This window comes from Podarcis melisellensis, assembly GCF_964234715.1.
Source record: "Podarcis melisellensis genome assembly, chromosome: 8".
NCBI classification, from domain to species: domain Eukaryota; kingdom Metazoa; phylum Chordata; class Lepidosauria; order Squamata; family Lacertidae; genus Podarcis; species Podarcis melisellensis.
Window position 1 is genome coordinate 20998029 of NC_138540.1, and position 18439 is coordinate 21016467.

Sequence of the window (18439 nt, forward strand, 5' to 3'; positions counted from 1 at the left end):
CTTGGAGCGGGAAGAGCAGAGTTCAAATCCCCCACTCATCTGAGCCATCTGTCAGCCTAGCCTCATTCTGAGTGCCCTTTTTCTAAACCTTTTCTAATGCTACCATGTGCTTTCTGAGGTGAGGCTTACTAAGAACTACACTGGGCACAAGCCCATACAGTCTTTTGCAAAGTCCCAAATCTCCCTACCCCCTAAATCAGCCTTCCTGAACCTGATGCTACCACCCAACTCCAAATGTTTTTGACTCCCATCATCCTTGGTGAACTTACTGGCTGCAGCTGGTGGGAGTCATAGTCTGACACAAATTGGAAGACGCCAGATAGGGGAAAGCAATTGTCCTGGTTGCAAAGAGTTTGCTAGTCCGCACAGAGAGGGAGAAGCCTGGAATTATCCTAGGCCTCATTTTCGGCACAGTACAGCTGATGCTCCTCTAAGCCTTTTGATGCAGCCTTGTGACAGGAAATGCTCCGATGCCCACAAACATCTTAATTACAACTCCCTGGCCATCCATTTGCTCTGTACATGTGGCTGCCTCAAACAAGACTTGTGCGAGTTTACAAAGGAGGAACACGATGGGGAGCAAAAACACTTGGCACAAACACACACACACACACACACCTTCCCGCTTTCATCTTGCCACACATCTTTTACAACAACAACAACATTTACCTTCTTCGGTTACATCCAGTTGTATCTTCACAATTTCGTACAGGTGACAGTAATGATGGTGGAGGTTACAAGAGTAGATGCCTTGGTCGCTCCTGGAGATGTCTTGATTGAAATGCAGTAAGAAGAGAGGGAGAGAGAGAACCATAGCTGTCAACCTTCCCTTTATTTGCGGGAAATTCCCTTATTCCAGCGCCGTTTCCCGCTGCTATCCTGGATTGTTAGATATCCCGTAGACTGTCCCCGGGACAGGTGAGGCTGCTGATCCCTTATTTTTGAGGCTAATGATCCCTTATTTTCAAATCTGAAAGTTGACAGCTATGGAGAGAACTTTGGCATACAGGTAACAAAACCATGGGGTTGCAGCCAATGCTTGTCTTGCTCAGAGTTGACCCATCCAAGTTAATGGGCAAGACTAACTTCAGTTCCTTAATTTGCACAGGTCCACTGTAAGCCAAACTTAGTCAGAGAAGGAAGGGACCCTGACGGTCATCTAGATCAACCCTCTGCTCAGTGCAGAAGTATTGCAGCTGCGGCATTCTTGACACATACCTGCCCAACCTCTAGTTAAATATATCCAGCCAAGGTGAGCCCACCACCTCCCAAAGCTGGTCACATGCCTTACCCCAAAGCATCCTGGAACTGTAGCTTACCCCTAGGGCACTGCGCTACAGTTCTCTACAGCCTAATGAAATAAACCAACAATCAGTATCTCCTGTTTAAGGATCAGTGGTAGATGATGAAGGGCGGGGGAAGGAGCTATTTCCCGAAGCTTCATCATATTACTTTCTAACAGGGAAAATTCACCACAAGGTGATCATTTCCACTGCACCTGAAGTACAATCATAGGGGCCCTCGTGTGGTGAGAGCTGGTATTTAGCAAGCCAAATTTCAAGCTCGCTCAGGATGCTAAAGACCCCAGTTCTGGGATACTCCATTCCGTTCCCCCCTGGCTTCCCCTTAAAGGTAAAGGGACCCCTAACCATTAGGTCCAGTCGTGGACGACTCTGGGGTTGTGGCACTCATCTAGCTTTACTGGCCGAGGGAGCCGGTGTACAGCATGTGGCCAGCATGACTAAGCTGCTTCTGGAGAACCAGAGCAGCGCACGGAAACACCGTTTACCTTCCCGCTGGAGAGGTACCTATTCATCTACTTGCACTTTGACGTGCTTTCAAACTACTAGGTTGGCAGGAGCTGGGACCGAGCAACAGGAGCTCACCCCGTCAAGGGGATTCGAACCGCCGACCTTCCGATCAGCAAGTCCTAGGCTCTGTGGTTTAACCCACAGCGCCACCCACGTCCCAGGTTTCCCCTTACAGTCAGACAAAACACACACACTGATGGCTGGTGCTCATGGGGACTGGTGGAACTGCAGACAAGGAGACCAACAGTAGGTGGAGCTAGAGCCAATGACAAGCAGAACCACCCCTTGAGGGGATGTGAGGAAGGAAGTGAGGCTGTCAGGGTAGACTGGGACTGGACCAGTCTCCAATGTACATAGCTATGCGCTCCCCCAGAACAGAATTGCAGCATTCTGTGGCCACAGAGCATGCTCAGCTCCTACTGGGCTGCTTTAGGCCCTGTTGCCAGTACTAACTAATCAGATCTTTACATGATGGGCTACTCATTAATGCATTATATTTACACCCCTGCTTTGGCCCAAACTGGCAAACGAAAACAAAAAGAAAATTAATACGTTTGAAATCACAAAAGGTCCTGCTTTATGATTTCTACTGATGCAGTGTTTGCTTCTCTTGGGTTTTTAAAAATGCTGCTTTTGTTTATTTTTAAAATATTTATTTTCTTTGTTAACTTCTGGTTTTTTTGGTGGGGGGGGGAGTGTTGTAAAAGAAAAAGGAGGATGGATTTGGAACATAGGAAGCTGCCTCATAACTGAGTCAGACCATTGGGTCCATCAAATTAGGTCAGCACTGGCTGGCAGCCCTACTGAGAGATGTCAAGAGTGGAACCTGATACCTTCTGCATGCAAAGCAGATGTTCTGCTACTGAGCTATGGTTCTTCCTGCCTGCTCATTTCACACCCAGGCGAAGTGTGTGTGTGTGTGTGTGTGTGTGTGTGTGTGTGTGTGTGTGACCATCTTGGGTCCCGGTACCTTTGACTACCAGTGAGAAGTTGCCATCCACAAATGCATTTTCCGGCATGAAAATCCGCCCTTGGTTGTAGCCGCTGTAGACTCGCTGATCCCCGGCCGAATACATGTCGCACAGTCGCTCGGCGTTGTAGTCTCCATACTGGTTCCTGTACAGATCCCAATGGACCACACGCTGGCGGTCGTTCAGGCGGTCCTGGGTCCATACCATCCTGTAGCTCTTGCAGGAGAGGACCGTTCGAGTGCCCGCCTTGGCAGTGATGTTCTGCACAGACACTACTACGCTCTCGAGATTGGAAGCATCCACTGGGGCTGTCAATTGGGAGAGAGAGAGGGGAAGAAGAAGAAGCCATGTGGGGAGATGCACCCACAATCGAAAGCCTGTCTTTCTCTGCCCACCAGGACTTGAACCCACAACCGCATGGAGGCCAACCTAAGAACATCCCCACTGGATCAGGCCAAAGGCCCATCTAGTCCAGCATCCTGTTCTCACAGTGGCCAATCAGATACCCTGATGGGAAGCCCAAAAGCAGGAGCTGCTCTCCCCATAAGCGATTCCTGGCTATCGGTGGTACACAGAAGCTTATTGCCTCCAACAGTGGAGCTACAACAATAGCCTACAGCCTAACCACTGGTAGTCCTAGCCTAGTGAAGATCATATATCAGCTGTAAACTCTCATACTATAGCAGCTCAACCCCATACATGCCTTATTTCTGAGAAGTCCTATTTGATAAGTGTACATGGGGTGTCAGTCCAGTTCTGAGAGCCAGTGTGATGTAGTGGTTAGGAGTGCTGGATCAGGACCTAGGAGACCAGGTTACAAATCCCCACTTGGCTATGAAGCTAACTGAGTGATCTTGAACTAGGCATACTCTCTTAGCCTAACCTCCCTCACAAGGATGTTGTTGTTGCTGCCATAAGGCTAAAATGGGGCAAGAGGGAGAACTACATATGCCACCTTTGCCTCCTTATAGGAAAATGCAGGTTATAAATGTAAAAATAAATAACCACTATAACAATTTTTAAGGATTTTTAAGGTCAAGGAGACAGATCCCCCCCCCACCCCCAATCTACGTCAACCCCATAACCACCAGGTCCACAAATTAATAAATGTTTTGTGACATTCAACATGGTTTGATTGCAGTAATTATCAGTATTACTGTTATTTAGATTTGTTAGTTGCTTGTTACCAAAAGGTTGCCAAGTGACTTGCAAGAAGTTTAAAAACAGAAATGCATGATTACACCATTAACATAATTCATACAAAGCAGCTGAAGTTCAAATGAAATATTTGTCTTTACCTGAATAGGGATGGACAACAGACTCTGAAAGGAGAAAGAAAAAGAAAATATTAGTGACACAATAGGTGGATCTGCACTGATTAGCTGTGTTTCCTCTCAGGGATTTGACTTGGCAAGCCAGGATGCAGCCTCAAAAGGATATTTGTCCTTTCCCCAGTAGGGCTGACCAAAATCCTGCTGGATTCAGGGACACAGATCCCCACCAAGCAGATGCACCAACTCTGTAGCCGTCAGACATGTCATCCCCCAAACTACCAGGCCTCCAACAGGACATGGGAATCCTGTAACACCAACCCGCTTGCTGATAACCTTCTGTCAAGACGCCAACCCCAGAGAGCCAGCCAGCTTGGTTTTTGTTTCGCCCTGCCATTTTCTGTACTAATTGGTATCTAACATGTTTTTAACTTACTGCCATTCATTGCTTGCAAATGACATTATCTGTTATTACGGATTATGTTAAGAGTCCTTGGATGTTTTTTTCATGGAAAAAACTGTGGCCTTCTTCCAGACACTGTTGAGCTGCAGCTCCCATCGCCCTTGGGCATTGGCCATGCCGTTTGCAGATGATGAGGGCTGGGAGTCCAACGACATCAGGAGGGCCACACGTTCTGCACCCATGATCGATAAAGAGACTAGCTGGTACCTCGTTGCAACAGTTTTTCTGCAGGTCTATTTGCTGTTCAAGTAATATTATCAGAGGTAGACCGATAGAGCATCTGCTTTGCATGCAGAGGGTGCCAGTTTCAATCCCAGGCACCTCCAGGGTAGGGCTGGGAGAGGCTCCCTGCCTCAAACCCTGGAAAGCTGCTGCCAGTCAGTGTAGACAATACTGAGCCAAGTGGACTATTGGTCTGACTCTGCATAAGGCAGCTTTGTCACGTTCGTTTCCAGGGCACAAGGCAAGTCTGTCTGAAACCCTGGAGAATAGCTGCCAGCCAGTGTAGAAAATAATGAGATGGACCAGTGGTCTGACGCTGCATGAGGCAGCTTTCTAAAGCCCTACATTCCTATTTCATTTCTTTCTTGTGGCACATTAGCAGCTCCCACTTGCTGCACATTGTTTTGGGAATTACTGCGCTAAGGCCTGGCCTGGCCTGGCCTTCCACGTTTCCCCGTGTTTTCCTCATGGGTGAATCTCCTCCCACAGCGGACATTTTGGAAAAGGAAAAGCCAACTGTATAAGCAAAGAGCTCTTACTCCCCTCTCTGCCCTTGGAAAGTCCGGGCGTTTTGGGGGTTGGGTTGTTGTTTTTTAACGGTGCCGGCAGCAGATATGTTCCCATCCCAAATTACTGCTTCATGGAGGAGGTCAGATTGCAGCCTTGGTTTTCGCTGGAACTGATGCCAAGAAGCAATGAGGATGGAATGCAGATGGGAATAATCACACATGGAGGGTTTTCAAGGCCTTCCTTCCTTAAGGAACTTGCTACAACGCAGTTTTTCTGGTGATGCTAGGACCTCTCTGCTCTCCAGCCCCAAAAAACATGAGCAAACACACACACACACACACACCCCTCTCTGCTCTCCAAGACAAATAAAACACAAGACAAAAAAAAGCAGGCAGTGCTCTCCCTCAGACAAGTCCCTCCCTCAGCAAAAGGGCCCCCCAAACTAATTCTTAATTATATAATGGGGGGCATCAAGGGATGTTCGAAGGTGCCAATGTGGGGGTCTTGAGGGCTTTGTGTTGCCCATGGGCACCACACTGGAAATGCTGGGATGCTGTTACCCATATTCCACCCCACTCCTGAGGGGCTAAAAACAGTGGAGGCTGCCCCATCTGGGCACATGGGGCAGTGCCCCACCAGCTTTGACTTTCCTACTTTCTTTCTTATGAACAGTTGGCCCTGCCTGCCAACTTCTTCCTTAGCTGCCCTTGCAGAACTGAACAGGGAGGAAGAAGGAACATAGCTGGTAGCAGTTGGCTCTGCCAACTATTGGGGTGCCCTACATTCCGCCCCACCACTCCCAGTGAGTGCCAGCCACCACTGGGTAAAAGTAGCCAGAGGGGGTACCAGGGGGGTAGCTTTTAGTGGGGGGAAAGGTGGCATCATCCCTTACTCTTTGGCCTCATCCCTTCCACAAGCTCAACTCTGGAATTGCCTAATTTGTTACCTTGCATATTTGCACCTCCTTTCATGCCTTTTGCACACACGATTTATCCCTGTCACATTCGCAGTTTGCACGCACGGACCTTCTTGAATCACAGTCGCTCACACTGCTTGCAGAATGGGCACTGGTGTTGTATCATTTATTATCCGAACTTACTAGTCACTTGCCACATGCACAAAAGGTCTCCAAGGGACTTACAAAAACATTTTAAGAGCGTAAATAAAAATAATCTGTTATAATAAAAAAACCATGCAACCGTTCTTTTTCTTTTTTTAAGAAAATCTATAGCATGAAGAAGCTTAAGCTGCAACAAAATCATCATAACCAACAAACATCCTTCTAGTCCATCAAACGCCTGGAAAAAAGAGGTCAGTTTTTCCGTATGTTTTATCCTGCGCTAAAAGCTAATGTTAATACAGTGCGCACTATGCAATTTGGCATTCCCAGATTTACAAGCAAAGGCAAACTCTTATGTGCCGTTTGTTTCAGGTGTTGAGTGGATAGCTGAGCAGACAGCACAGGCATCAATGGGGACAGGCAGCTGTTTCCTTCCCTCTGAGGAACTATATTCCCAGCTTTCATTAAAAAGGGAGAAAGTAACTTTCTTCCCATTTTTGTGTGAGAAACTAACTTGTTCCCCTCTTCATTCTTTGATTTTTAATTAATTTAATTTGTACACCACCCCTCATCTGTAGATCTCAGCAGACAGTGGTACCTCTGGTTATGTACTTAATTCGTTCTGGAGGTCTGTACTTAACGGTAACCTGAAACTGTTCTTAACCTGAAGCACCACTTTAGCTAATGGGGCCTCCCGCTGCTGCTGCGTGATTTCTGTTCTCAACCTGAAGCAAAGTTCTTAACCGGAGGTACTATTTCTGGGTTAGGGGAGTCTGTAACCTGAAGCGTCTGTAACCTGAAGCGCCTGTAACCCGAGGTACCACTGTACTTTTCCACTTTGCCCTAGTCCTGGAAGGGGTGTTGAATGTGCTGCGAACTATAGTTTCCAGGATTCTTTTGGGGGAAGGGAAAGCCCTGACTGTTAACGTGGTACAACAGGGAAGTTTTTGGCCAGTCAGATGCTGCTGAACTACAACTCCCATCAGCCTCAGCAAGCATGGCCGATGGCCAGAGGGATGATGGGAGTCGTAGTTCAGCAACCTCTGGTGGGCCAAAGGTTCCCCACACTTGTGATATAAGCAGGGGCAGCGTGGCCCGTTTCGCTACTTGATATGAAACAGGAAGTGCCACCCTGCCGCTACCACCCACCTGCTCCTGCCACTGCTGCACGCCTTGCCACTGCTGATGCTGAAATTGGCGCCAATGGCGCTGCTGCTTTACCACTGGAGGGGGAGGCAGGGCACATGCAGAGGTGCCGCCTGGGGGGCTTCTGCCGCCTGAGGCAGTGACCTCACCCTGCCTAATGGCTGGGCCGTCTCTGGGTATAAGACGATTTCAAATGGATGGTATGGATGTGAACTGAGTCATCATCACTGCTTCAAAGTCATGACATGGTGCCTACCTTTTTAGATACAGGAAGCAGCAAGTCCATTTCATTTCACATTTGAAGGCCAAAAACACATGCGGTTTCTATTTTTCAGGTTAATGCAACAAATGCCAACTCCCTTGCAAATTCCAATATCTTACAAAATAAAATAAAAAATTGGCCGTCCTTCCAAAAAGCAGGAAACTCACCAGATGTGCCTTTTCATTGGAACAGCACAATCCTTGAGCCATGAATAGCATTTAACCCTGCTTCTGGGCTGTTTTATTGTGCCAGGCTTACCTTCTAGCACGATAAAAAGACCACCCAAGTCCTAGATCTCCTGCGGGGCTGTGGCATGCTTGCCGTGCTATAACTAGCTGCCTGCAGTTTTCAATAACTGAATCTGCTTTACTGTGTTAGGTTACAAGCACAGAGGAAGGGAGAAGCTGCGCTTCTGCCCGTCCTGCTGCCCTCGCTGAGCCTCTGAGCAAGCTATATCTGGCAGCTTGAAGACACACCTACTCATTCCATCCTGAAAGAAAACCATTCATCAATATGTGGTATGGCATTTTGACGTCCGTTTGGGCTTCTATCCAGGCAGAACCCAGGGCAGGTGATCAATTGTGTGTGTTTGTGGGGGTTAATCATTTGTCACCCCCCCCCAACTTTTCAGTGCATTTCCCAACCCCAAAAAGTCTTCCTTTTAAAGTTGTGCTTGGGCAAAATAGCGCTTCAGTCCACTGTAACTGCTGAAATCTGAATTTCTGGTGTGCACCTGGGTTCTTCATGCAAAATGCAATCACCAGAATATGCAGATGTTTAAGAAAGAGGCAGGCAGGGAAGGAGGCGGGCCCCCTGTACCGTTCCAGATGCTGTTGCACCTGGGCTCATTCATCCCAGCCCGAGGGCTTCCTTAGGCACTCGGCTGCCTTAGGCAAAGGAGGGAAGGAGCCTCACCCTCCCAGACCCAGCAAGCTCTTGTCAACTTTGATAGCATCTTTCCTGGGCTTTGCTACCCAACTTCCAGGTAAGACCTGTCAGAAGACTGAAACTAGGTCATCTTGCATGCAGGGTGCGCTGAACCTGGGATGGCCCCCCTGTACAGAGGAGAGTCCTCTAAGGAAGAGCTGTCAGAGGGCACTCCTCAATTTGAAGACCTCTTTTTGAAGTCCACAAAATGCACGAGTCCTTACTCTTTGCATTGTCCCCAGAACAGATGTGTCTGTTCATTCCTGGCACCCAGTGAAATGTGGGAATGTTGAAGGGGACATGTTCCATGCAGAAGAGGCTGAGACAGTGCAGGTTACCTGCAGGAGCTGATAGTCTAACCTCCACATCTGTTTTGTGCTAGCAAACTGGGTTGGGTGCTCAGTGAATTGGTCATCCGGAAGAGCCTTCTCTCTCTGCTGGCAGGATCATGCAGAGAATCCAGACTGGATCAGGCCCATGCCCAGTGCACACTGAGCTGTACAGAGGATGCTGGTCCACCCATTCAGCTCTGCACCTTTCAGTGGCTCTCTACTTGCTGGAGGGAGAGTGGTTGCCTTAAACACTCTGCTTTTGGGGTCTTCCTAGAAAAATCTGATTTATTTTCAGTATAAGCTGTCCTGGAGGTTGTTCTGGATCAAAAGGCAGGACTGAAAACAAAACTATCAACTTTTGCCAAACGTAACAGTTCTAGCAACTTCATACAGTGGTACCTCGGGTTACATATGCTTCAGGTTACAGACTCTGCTAACCCAGAAATAGTACCTCGGGTTAAGAACTTTGCTTCAGGATGAGAACAGAAATCGTGCAGTGGCGGCGCAGCGGCCCCATTAGCTAAAGTGGTGCTTCAGGTTAAGAACAGTTTCAGGTTAAGAACGGACCTCCAGAACGAATTACGGTAAGTACTTAACCTGAGGTACCACTGTATTAGCTTCACGAGTTGCAAAAAATTGACAGGTGCCTGGGATGCCAGCAACTGTTCCACACAGCTCAGTAATATATAGGGATTGGTAAATATGCAAGTTTTGGGTTCTCCGTTTCTCATTTTCCCAGTCTTCAGTTCTCTACAATTTCCACATCAGTTTGCAATTTACAAAAAGGGAGAATCCTCATGAAAATGTACTATCTGCGCTTTCCGGAAACAACTGAAGACATTTTTGTTCTGACAGGCTTTTCCAGCTGGATAAATGGATCATTGCTACAAGTGTCCACTTGTTTGGGTTTTCAGTCTTGTTTTTCAATATATTTGTTGCTTTTCTTTTATAATGTTTTTAATTATACGTAAATCACCTTAAGATGGTGATTTAGAAGGCGATTAATAAATCAGTGGTGATGATGATAATCCATCAGCATTGCCTGTGCAAATTTCTCCTAATACGTACATTTCTGAATGCAATTTTCCCTGATACAGACATTTTTGCAAAGCAAGTTCCCCTCATATAATGCATTTCTGTATGTGGTTTGTACTGATATGCCTCTTAATGTACACTTAACCCTAGTATATGCGTTTTTGCACACATAAATTGGCTGGAGAACTGCATTGCAAGATCGTGAGAAGGATGAATTTTGTAGAATGGCTGTGTTTTGTTTGTGTGTATTGTTTTGGAAAGTGCTAATTAAGCAAATTCATCATTAAATGCAAACGGAATCAAATTTCTCCCTCGTCCCTAGTAATTTTCCACCTCCCTAGGCAAAGTCTCTTTGCTTTGGGTGTATTTGCAAAACCTCATTTAAAAAAAAAAAGGAAAACAGCAGCAGCAGCACACTTTGCAGCAGAAAGAGAGGGAAAGGCTAAAGGGATTTTGGTATAAAAGAGTGTTATGTAAGACTGAAGAGTCCCTGGATTTCAAATCCCGAGTCAACTATCCATCCCATTAAGGGATCTTGGGCCAGTAACTATTTCCATCTCCCAGAAGAATAAAGGAATGGAAAAGAGAGATGCTAAAAAATCTTTTAGCAGACGAGTTTTGAGCAGACTGTAGCTATGTAAGCAAGCTTTTAGGTTATACAGAATACTTCACTGGCATGAGTAGGAACTCAGTTTAAGTCAAAACTTTGCATCCTTCTACACTGACAAATCTTTTCTTTCCTGAACTTTCTTTAGCAAACTCTTCCCTAACTCACTCAAGCCTCACCATTTGTAGTATTATGAGAGTCTGCTCTGCGTCAATCATTAGCTTCTGTTCCACCCCTGATCTGTGTGCCCACTATAGAGTATAAAAAGTTGCCCAGTTATTGTAAGGATTAAATGTGAGCTAAGAAACTCACTGATAGAGGGAAACGCCATCAACAACAATGCCCTGAATGTTTTACCAGTGATAATTAGAGCTGCTCCCACAGTTAATCAACTGAACTATTAGTTGATTAATCTACAAATACAAATTGTAACAGCCTGCTTTTGACCCCCTCCTCTTTTGACTTGCCATGCTTTGTCTGATTTTAAACAATATGTAAAATTTGGCAAACCTTTAACATACAACATATTTTATAGATGGTTTGTTTTTACAGATGGGGAGTTGAGGCAGAAGGGGCGAAGAAAGAAAGAGAAAGACAGAGGTTCTTTTCCCCTGAGCCCAAGACAGAAAAAATGAGACACCTTCGCAGGCAGCTCTCTATCCACACCACTTTGCTTCCCCAGATGTTCTAAGGTCGCTGCATTATTACTTTTTACTGATCCTGCTTCTTTGCTTTTAACAGCAGACCCAACAAAGGAAGCCTTTTCTTACCACTCAACGCTACAACAGGAAAGGCTGCATCTGCTTGATTTTTGCATTTGGGGCTGTTTTTAATGGCATAGCAGCTAAGCCAAAACAAAAGTATTTGTAAGTGAAATCCTAGTTTTCACCTCAGTGATACAGGATTGATTCTTCTGCCCATAGCAGCTCCATAGTGTGTGCAGAAATTAAACCGGTGCAGCATCCCCAAGGATGCAGATGTGAAGTTTGTCCTGTGGGATTTCTGCCTGCTGTGCTTCTTCCAAAATATTCCTAATACAAGCAGATAGGGCTGGCTTTTCTGCAGAAACAAAAACCCTGGCCTATTCTTCCTAGCAGGCCACCTGAGCAAAACTACTATCTTTCAAAAAGAATTTGCTTTGAAACTTACCTTGCAGCAGCAGCAGCAACAGGCCCAGGAGGAATCTGGTTGCGTGCTCCATGTCTCCTGCTTGCTCTCCCTTTCTTTCTTTCTCCCTCCTTCCCTGCCCCAAAGACAACCTCTTTCAGTTTGCTCTTCCCTGCTCTCCTTCCTTGCTTGAAAACATGATCTCATCAGTTTACAGCCCAGCGAACATGGGCATGCAGTAGTCCTGCCCCCACCTCCAGGTTTTTCACTTCTTGCCTTCTTTCTCCATTCTCCCCTCCTCTCTTCTCCCCAACACTTCGCTGCTCAGCTTCAACTTCTACATAACACGCGGGCTCTCTGAACAACACTTCCCCCTGCAAGGAGCTCCCAAGCCCCTTTTGATGTTAACAGAGCGAGTTTTTGCTGGCCCCAGAGTTCCAAAAACAACCGCCCACCCCACCCACCTCCCTCCAGGGTATGGGATTAATTTTCTCGGGCATTTACAAAATCCAGCTGTTCTTTCCTTGCCTTGACATTCCGCCAGATGTCTGCCTGGGTTCTGTTCCTGTTTGCTTTTCTGTATTCCCCTCTCCTTGCCTTCTGCGGTTCTTTCCTTTCGCTATTACAAGATCGCTCGGAAAACACACACTTTTGCTGGCCTAAAAAGGCCCTACTGCAGGCAGGGTAGCCACCGCGGTGACCTTCAGATGTTTTGAACTACAACTCCCAAAAATACCATTTGGCACAGCCAACGGTCAGGGGCGCTGGGAGCTGTACAGTGGTACCTCAGGTTAAGAACTTAATTTGTTCCGGAGGTCTGTTCTTAACCTGAAACTGTTCTTAACCTGAAGCACAACTTTAGCTAATGGGGCTTCCCGCTGCTGCGCCGCCACATGATTTCTGTTCTCATCCTGAAGCAAAGTTCTTAACCTGAGGTACTATTTCTGGGTTAGCAGAGTCTGTAAGCTGAAGCATCTGTAACCCGAGGTACCACTGTAGTCCAAAACATCAGGAGGGTGCCACATCTGCTATTCTGGCCCCAGGCATTCGTGAAATAACAGTGCCCCTTCACTCTAATATTGTTTGACACACACACACAACCGTCTTTTACAGCTGGCCAGACCCCTCCAGAGACCCAAGTTCCTTGTGATATGAGAGTGGTGGAGAGACAGGATGGTTTTATTAATATTGGTGTGTTTTGAAATAAACATTGATAGGGGGCAAGCGAGCTCCTATGTAATAGAATCCTAAGTCTGATGCCTCTTTTCACTGTACAGTGGTACCTCAGGTTAAGTACTTAATTCGTTCCAGAGGTCCATACTTAACCTGAAACTGTTCTTAACCTGAAGCACCACTTCAGCTAATGGGGCCTCCTGCTGCCGCCGCACCGCCGGAGCACGATTCTGTTCTCATCCTGAAGCAAAGTTCTTAACCTGAAGCACTATTTCTGGGTTAGCGGAGTCTGTAACCTGAAGCGTATGTAACCCGAGGTACCACTGTATCTGCCAGGGACCTCCATTACAGCAGAACAACAGAGGGCCTGTTCACACCTCGGCTTAATGTGGCTTGTGAACCCGTTGTGTGTGTCCTTTAATTCCCCCTCGTCCATGTGGCATTTTCCTCCAGTTACTGCTATCCCACACTTTCCTCTTCCTAAATCCTCAGATTCCATGTGCAGTTGACGTAGCTCTCCCATTTGGGTTTTCAAAGCATAGACAATCTCTTCCTTTAAGGAGGAAAAACTGTGGGACAGTAGCAGTTGGAGGAAAACAAGGGGGAATCAAAGGGGTCCACGGTGCACATTAAGCTGAGGTACAGACGGGCCCAAATTGCATTATGACAGCCTTAAAAGCAGTATCAGTTCCTGCTCCCCTGCTCTGCCTCAGAAGAGTAAACAGCATGCCTTCCCCTCCCTTGAATAGCTTCTTCTCGGCCACCGGCTGCAAGCTCAGACATTTCCTTGTTACGTTCCAGATGTCAAAACTGTTCTCTCACTTATCCTGCACCAAGGAAGCTGTTAGTAGCCACCAGCCATTAAAAGCAACAGCATGGTCGTTAAACCACTCTCATTTCACATAAATTGCTTAGAAGGTACCTCCCCATTTTGCTCCACAGCTTTCTTTCTAAGAGGAATAAAGACTTAGGACTCAGCTGGATTGGTAAAGAACAAGCTTTTTATATGCATTGTATATGCATTATAACACTGTAACACCAGATGGCGCTGCGGAGTTCAATTTTTCCCAATGTGATTCTCATACAACGTTTACAATGGGTTTTCCTGAAACGCTTCTCTTGATATGTCTAGATCCAGCCTTCCTCTTATTCTTTTAATGAAGAAGAAGACTAGAAATGGCTCTTTTTCTTCATGCAGGAGAAGGCGGTCAATGGCTACTAGCCATAATGGCTATGCTTTACCTTCAAATGGAGGCAGCACACATGTGAATATCACAGAAAGCAAGAGTGCTCATCTGCTCAGATCCTGCTTGTGGGTTTCTCATAGGCACTTGGTTTGCCACTGTGAGAACAGGATGCTGGACCAAATTGGCCTATCTAGCAACCAGGCTGTTCCTATATTCTTCTTTGTCTTGGATTTGAGTTGATTTTATGCATGGGCTGTTGATGTTTTAAACTGTTTCTATACAGTAGTACCTCGGGTTACATACACTTCAGGTTACGTATGCTTCAGGTTACAGACTCTGCTAACCCAGAAATATTACCTTGGGTTAAGAACCTTGCTTCAGGGTGAGAACAGAAATCGTGCTCCGGCAGCGCAGCGGCGGCAGGAGGCCCCATTAGCTAAAGTGGTGCTTCAGGTTAGGAACAGTTTCAGATTAAGAACGGACCTCTGGAACGAATTAAGTACTTAACCCAAGGTACCACTGCTTTTTAAATATTATTATTATTGATTCAATTGTTTTAACTGTTTTTTAATACCTGTAGCTGCTTTATATATGTTATTATATTGAAAATCATACTTCTTCATGTGCTGCAATTCATAAATGGTACCAATAATTAGTTTTTTTGGGGGGGAGGGTCTCGTTGACTTGCGATAGGTCCTTTTTCTAAGTGAAGCTATAAAACAGGGGTTGTAGCCAATGTTAGTCATCATCAACATTACCGCCACCACCACCATCATTATTATTATATTTATACCCCACCCATCTGGCTGGGTTTCGTCAGACATTAGGAACTTCCCAATACAGGGCTGCCTTCTTAGACTAGACTCATTCAAATTAGTAGGGTAACCTAGGTCCATTAACTTCAATAGGCCTACTTTGAGTGTGATTTAGTAGGACGCTGCTCTAGGTTTCTACTGCACACGCCAGCTGGGTCTGAGCATCAACAGATGAAGGGGACGAGTGGGAAGCTCGATTCTGTCTCCCAGCATCTGGTTCTCAGGAACTGGATCCAGGCCAGAATGTTTTTTGGAGTGGGGAAGAGGAGAGGAACTGTATCTGCAAACTCTTGGCCATGTTGCATACTCTCCTGTTCAGAGAAGTTCTCGTTTTTTAAAAAATAAAAGATTTGCTAATCTAGTGTGAACGATTCCATGTGAAAGGGTCCCTTCTCCAGGAGCAAGCATTTCTCTACTAACTCTTTTCATGATCACCAGGAGGCCTTGAGAAGAGGCGGCAGCGGAGGTATAGGAAACATAGGATGACTTGAGTGCTCCTGGTTTCCAGAAGGCTGGCTGGGTAATTCTCCCTGGAGGAGAATGAAAGGCAGAAAGGCGGAAGTAACACCAGGCTAAGCTCTGGAATCTCTAAGCACTGCTGGCTACATTGCGGGCTGAAGGGGCCCTTGCTTTGCTCCACTGCTGCTGCTGTAGGTTTTCATGCTGTTCTTGGCTACCACAGCCATTCGGGATGTATGTCAGAGGAGAGGCCCTGAGATCATGTTTGGGGAGGGTGCAAGACAGACACGCTGCAAGGTCTGAAAGGTGGAGCAGGCCTGTCTTTCCATGCATTCAAGAGGAAAATGCAAAAAGACAACCCCAACCCAAAACAGGGTATGTTAAAACATTTGGCTGCGTAGCCAACTAGATTTTACTCAAGAGTAGTCCCACTGAATGGGACGCGGGTGGCGCTGTGGGTTAAACCACAGAGCCTAGGACTTGCCAATCAGAAGGTCGGCGGTTCAAATCCCCGCGACGAGGTGAGCTCCCGTTGCTCGGTCCCTGCTCCTGCCAACCTAGCAGTTCGAAAGCACGAAATGCAAGTAGATAAATAGGTACCACTCCGGCAGGAAGGTAAATGGCATTTCCGTGCGCTGCTCTGGTTCGCCAGAAGCGGCTTAGTCATGCTGGCCACCTGACCTGGAAGCTGTACGCCGGCTGCCTCGGCCAATAAAGCGAGATGAGCGCCGCAACCCCAGAGTCGGCCACGACTGGACCTAATGTTCAGGGGCCCCTTTACCTTTATTTTAGTCTCACTGGAATTAATGGACTTAAGTGGGCCATGACTAGCACTGAGTGCAACTCGTTTGTGAAAATATTTACTTGATACTGACACAGTGTTCTGCAACGTACAGAGTGCAGTGTGGTGGGTAAAATGTTTAACAAGGGCTAGATATAGACATATCAAAAAAAGCGTTGTAAACTTCATAATGGGAAATCACGTTGGTGAAAGGCAGCACTCCACAGCGCCATCTGGTGTCACAGTGTTATAACGCATATAAAATGCTTTTTCTTTACTAATGTAGCTAAGCCCAAGGGTGAAGGCTTTCTCAGTTCCAGGGCCGCAAATCCTTCTGTGCAACTTACTGGGAGCTACATGCCAATGAAAGGTGGGACCAGAGACAATTTTTAGCTTTGTGTGGTAGACTAGTTTCTACACCCAGACCCCTTCATCCTCCATCTAGGGCATTATCAGAGTTCAAGGACACATTCCAGTCCTGCAAAAACATGCAACTGCTTTTGTGTTTAAAACAGTTTCTCCAACCTGAGTCACTATTTTGCTCCGGACCCTGGCTGCTGAATCTTAGGAGTTTTACTGTAGGTCCAACAGTGAATTCCATCAGAAATGGAAACAGGAGGGGAAATTGCTGGCATTGGCATGTCCATCCGAGGCCAGGAACAGAAGCCACACAAGCGAACCCAGGTGGTATTCGCTATTGTTCTCTTCTTTGTCTGTGAATGAGTACAGAAATAATGGCATTACTTTCCGCATGGTTTCTGACATTTTCCTTCCATTGAAATTCACAGAAATCGATTACGTTATTAACTACATTACAGTGGTACCTCGGGTTAAGTACTTAATTCGTTCCAGAGGTCTGTTCTTAACCTGAAACTGTTCTTAACCTGAAGCACCACTTTAGCTAATGGGGCCTCCTGCTGCTTCCGCGCCGCCAGAGCATGATTTCTGTTCTGAAGCAAAGTTCTTAACCTGTAGCACTATTTCTGGGTTAGCGGAGTCTGTAACCTGAAGCGTATGTAACCCAAGGTACCACTGTAGCGTTGGCCATAACAGATAGCAAGATGAACAACGTAGGTTTAAGCGGAAGCCAAACTGTAGCTAATTGGGACGAACAGGAGGACAGGAATCACTGCCTCCTTACAGTCCTGAGTTTTAGCAAGCAGTCGATCCAACTAGCTGAAAGCCTGCCCATAGTTCATACAGATGATTCTGGGAGATGAGATGGAAACAGTGGTGTAGTCGCCTGGGGCATGGGGGGGGGGCGAGGGGAGGGCATAAGACTCAGCGTAATAGGTACACTTTTTAGCCACTATATGCTCCAAAGCGCAACACCGAAAACACAAGGGGCTTCAGTTTCAAGTGACTGGGATACAAGTTCTGCCACATACAATTGAGCTTCAGAGAAAACACAACCTGAGTCACTCCGAAAGAAGGTATTGTAACCCTCCAAATCATCTGCCCATGTACCTACACAGAAAATAGCAGGTCTAGCTGAATGGCAGCATGTGAGATCTGCACCGATGGTTGCAATGCACTCCTAATTATTATTATTATTATTGCATAATTGTAAAATTATAAGATTATTGTATAATCTTAGAAGGGGGTGGCTATGAGGGGTCAATAGTGTGAGCATCATGAAAGGATGCTGCACTTCTGAATTTGCCACACAAAACTACTGGATGGAAGCAACGCAGAGCACAGTTATGCTCTGTCCACACACATTATCTCACATGCATTAGATACAAGGCCATCCCAAGACATTTGGCTGCCTGAGGCAGAACAAGAAAAGGGCACCCCTCCAATCAAAGAGCTGCATAGCAGCCAAGGCTTACCAAGGAATTTTGGCACTTGCCGCAGAAAAATCCCATAAGCATCTCTTCCCATAAGTAAAAATATTGTAATAAGAAGTTTTTAAAGCACCAGCTTTCTGCTCTTTCATGACACCCATAATCAACTGTCCTGTCTCACTCTGCCCTATGGTTGAGCCAGCCCTGTTCTAAGCCAGTGTGGTGTAATGATTAGAGTGTTGGACTATTACCTGGGAGACCAGGGTTCGAATCCTCACTCAGCCATGAAGCTCACTGGTGACCTTGGGCCAGTCATTGCCACTCAGTCTAACCTACCTCACAGGGTTGTTGTGAGGATGAAATGGGGAAGAGGAGAACGAATTATACCACCTTGAGCTCCTTGGAAGATAATGGCAGTATATAAAGGAAGTAAACAAACAAACAAACAAACAAACAAACACCCCAACTCAAAGCGTTAACTTCTAGAATGCCAACATTTCTGGAAAAGGCAAA

The 18439-nt window shown here is 46.4% G+C and overlaps 1 protein-coding gene across 1 annotated transcript in view; it reads right to left on the minus strand.

Annotated features, from left to right (window-relative positions):
• Window positions 1–12144, minus strand: part of MXRA8 (matrix remodeling associated 8) — a 29656-nt gene extending 17512 nt beyond the window's left edge. The window contains exons 1-4 of the mRNA XM_081923727.1: window positions 11767–12144; window positions 4081–4104; window positions 2782–3090; window positions 670–771 (exon numbers count right to left, since the gene is read on the minus strand). Coding sequence (XP_081779853.1) covers window positions 670–771; window positions 2782–3090; window positions 4081–4104; window positions 11767–11818 — 487 coding nt within the window. The 5' untranslated portion in view covers window positions 11819–12144. The remainder of the gene's footprint in view (window positions 1–669; window positions 772–2781; window positions 3091–4080; window positions 4105–11766) is intronic.
• Between the last annotated feature and the right edge of the window lie 6295 nt (window positions 12145–18439).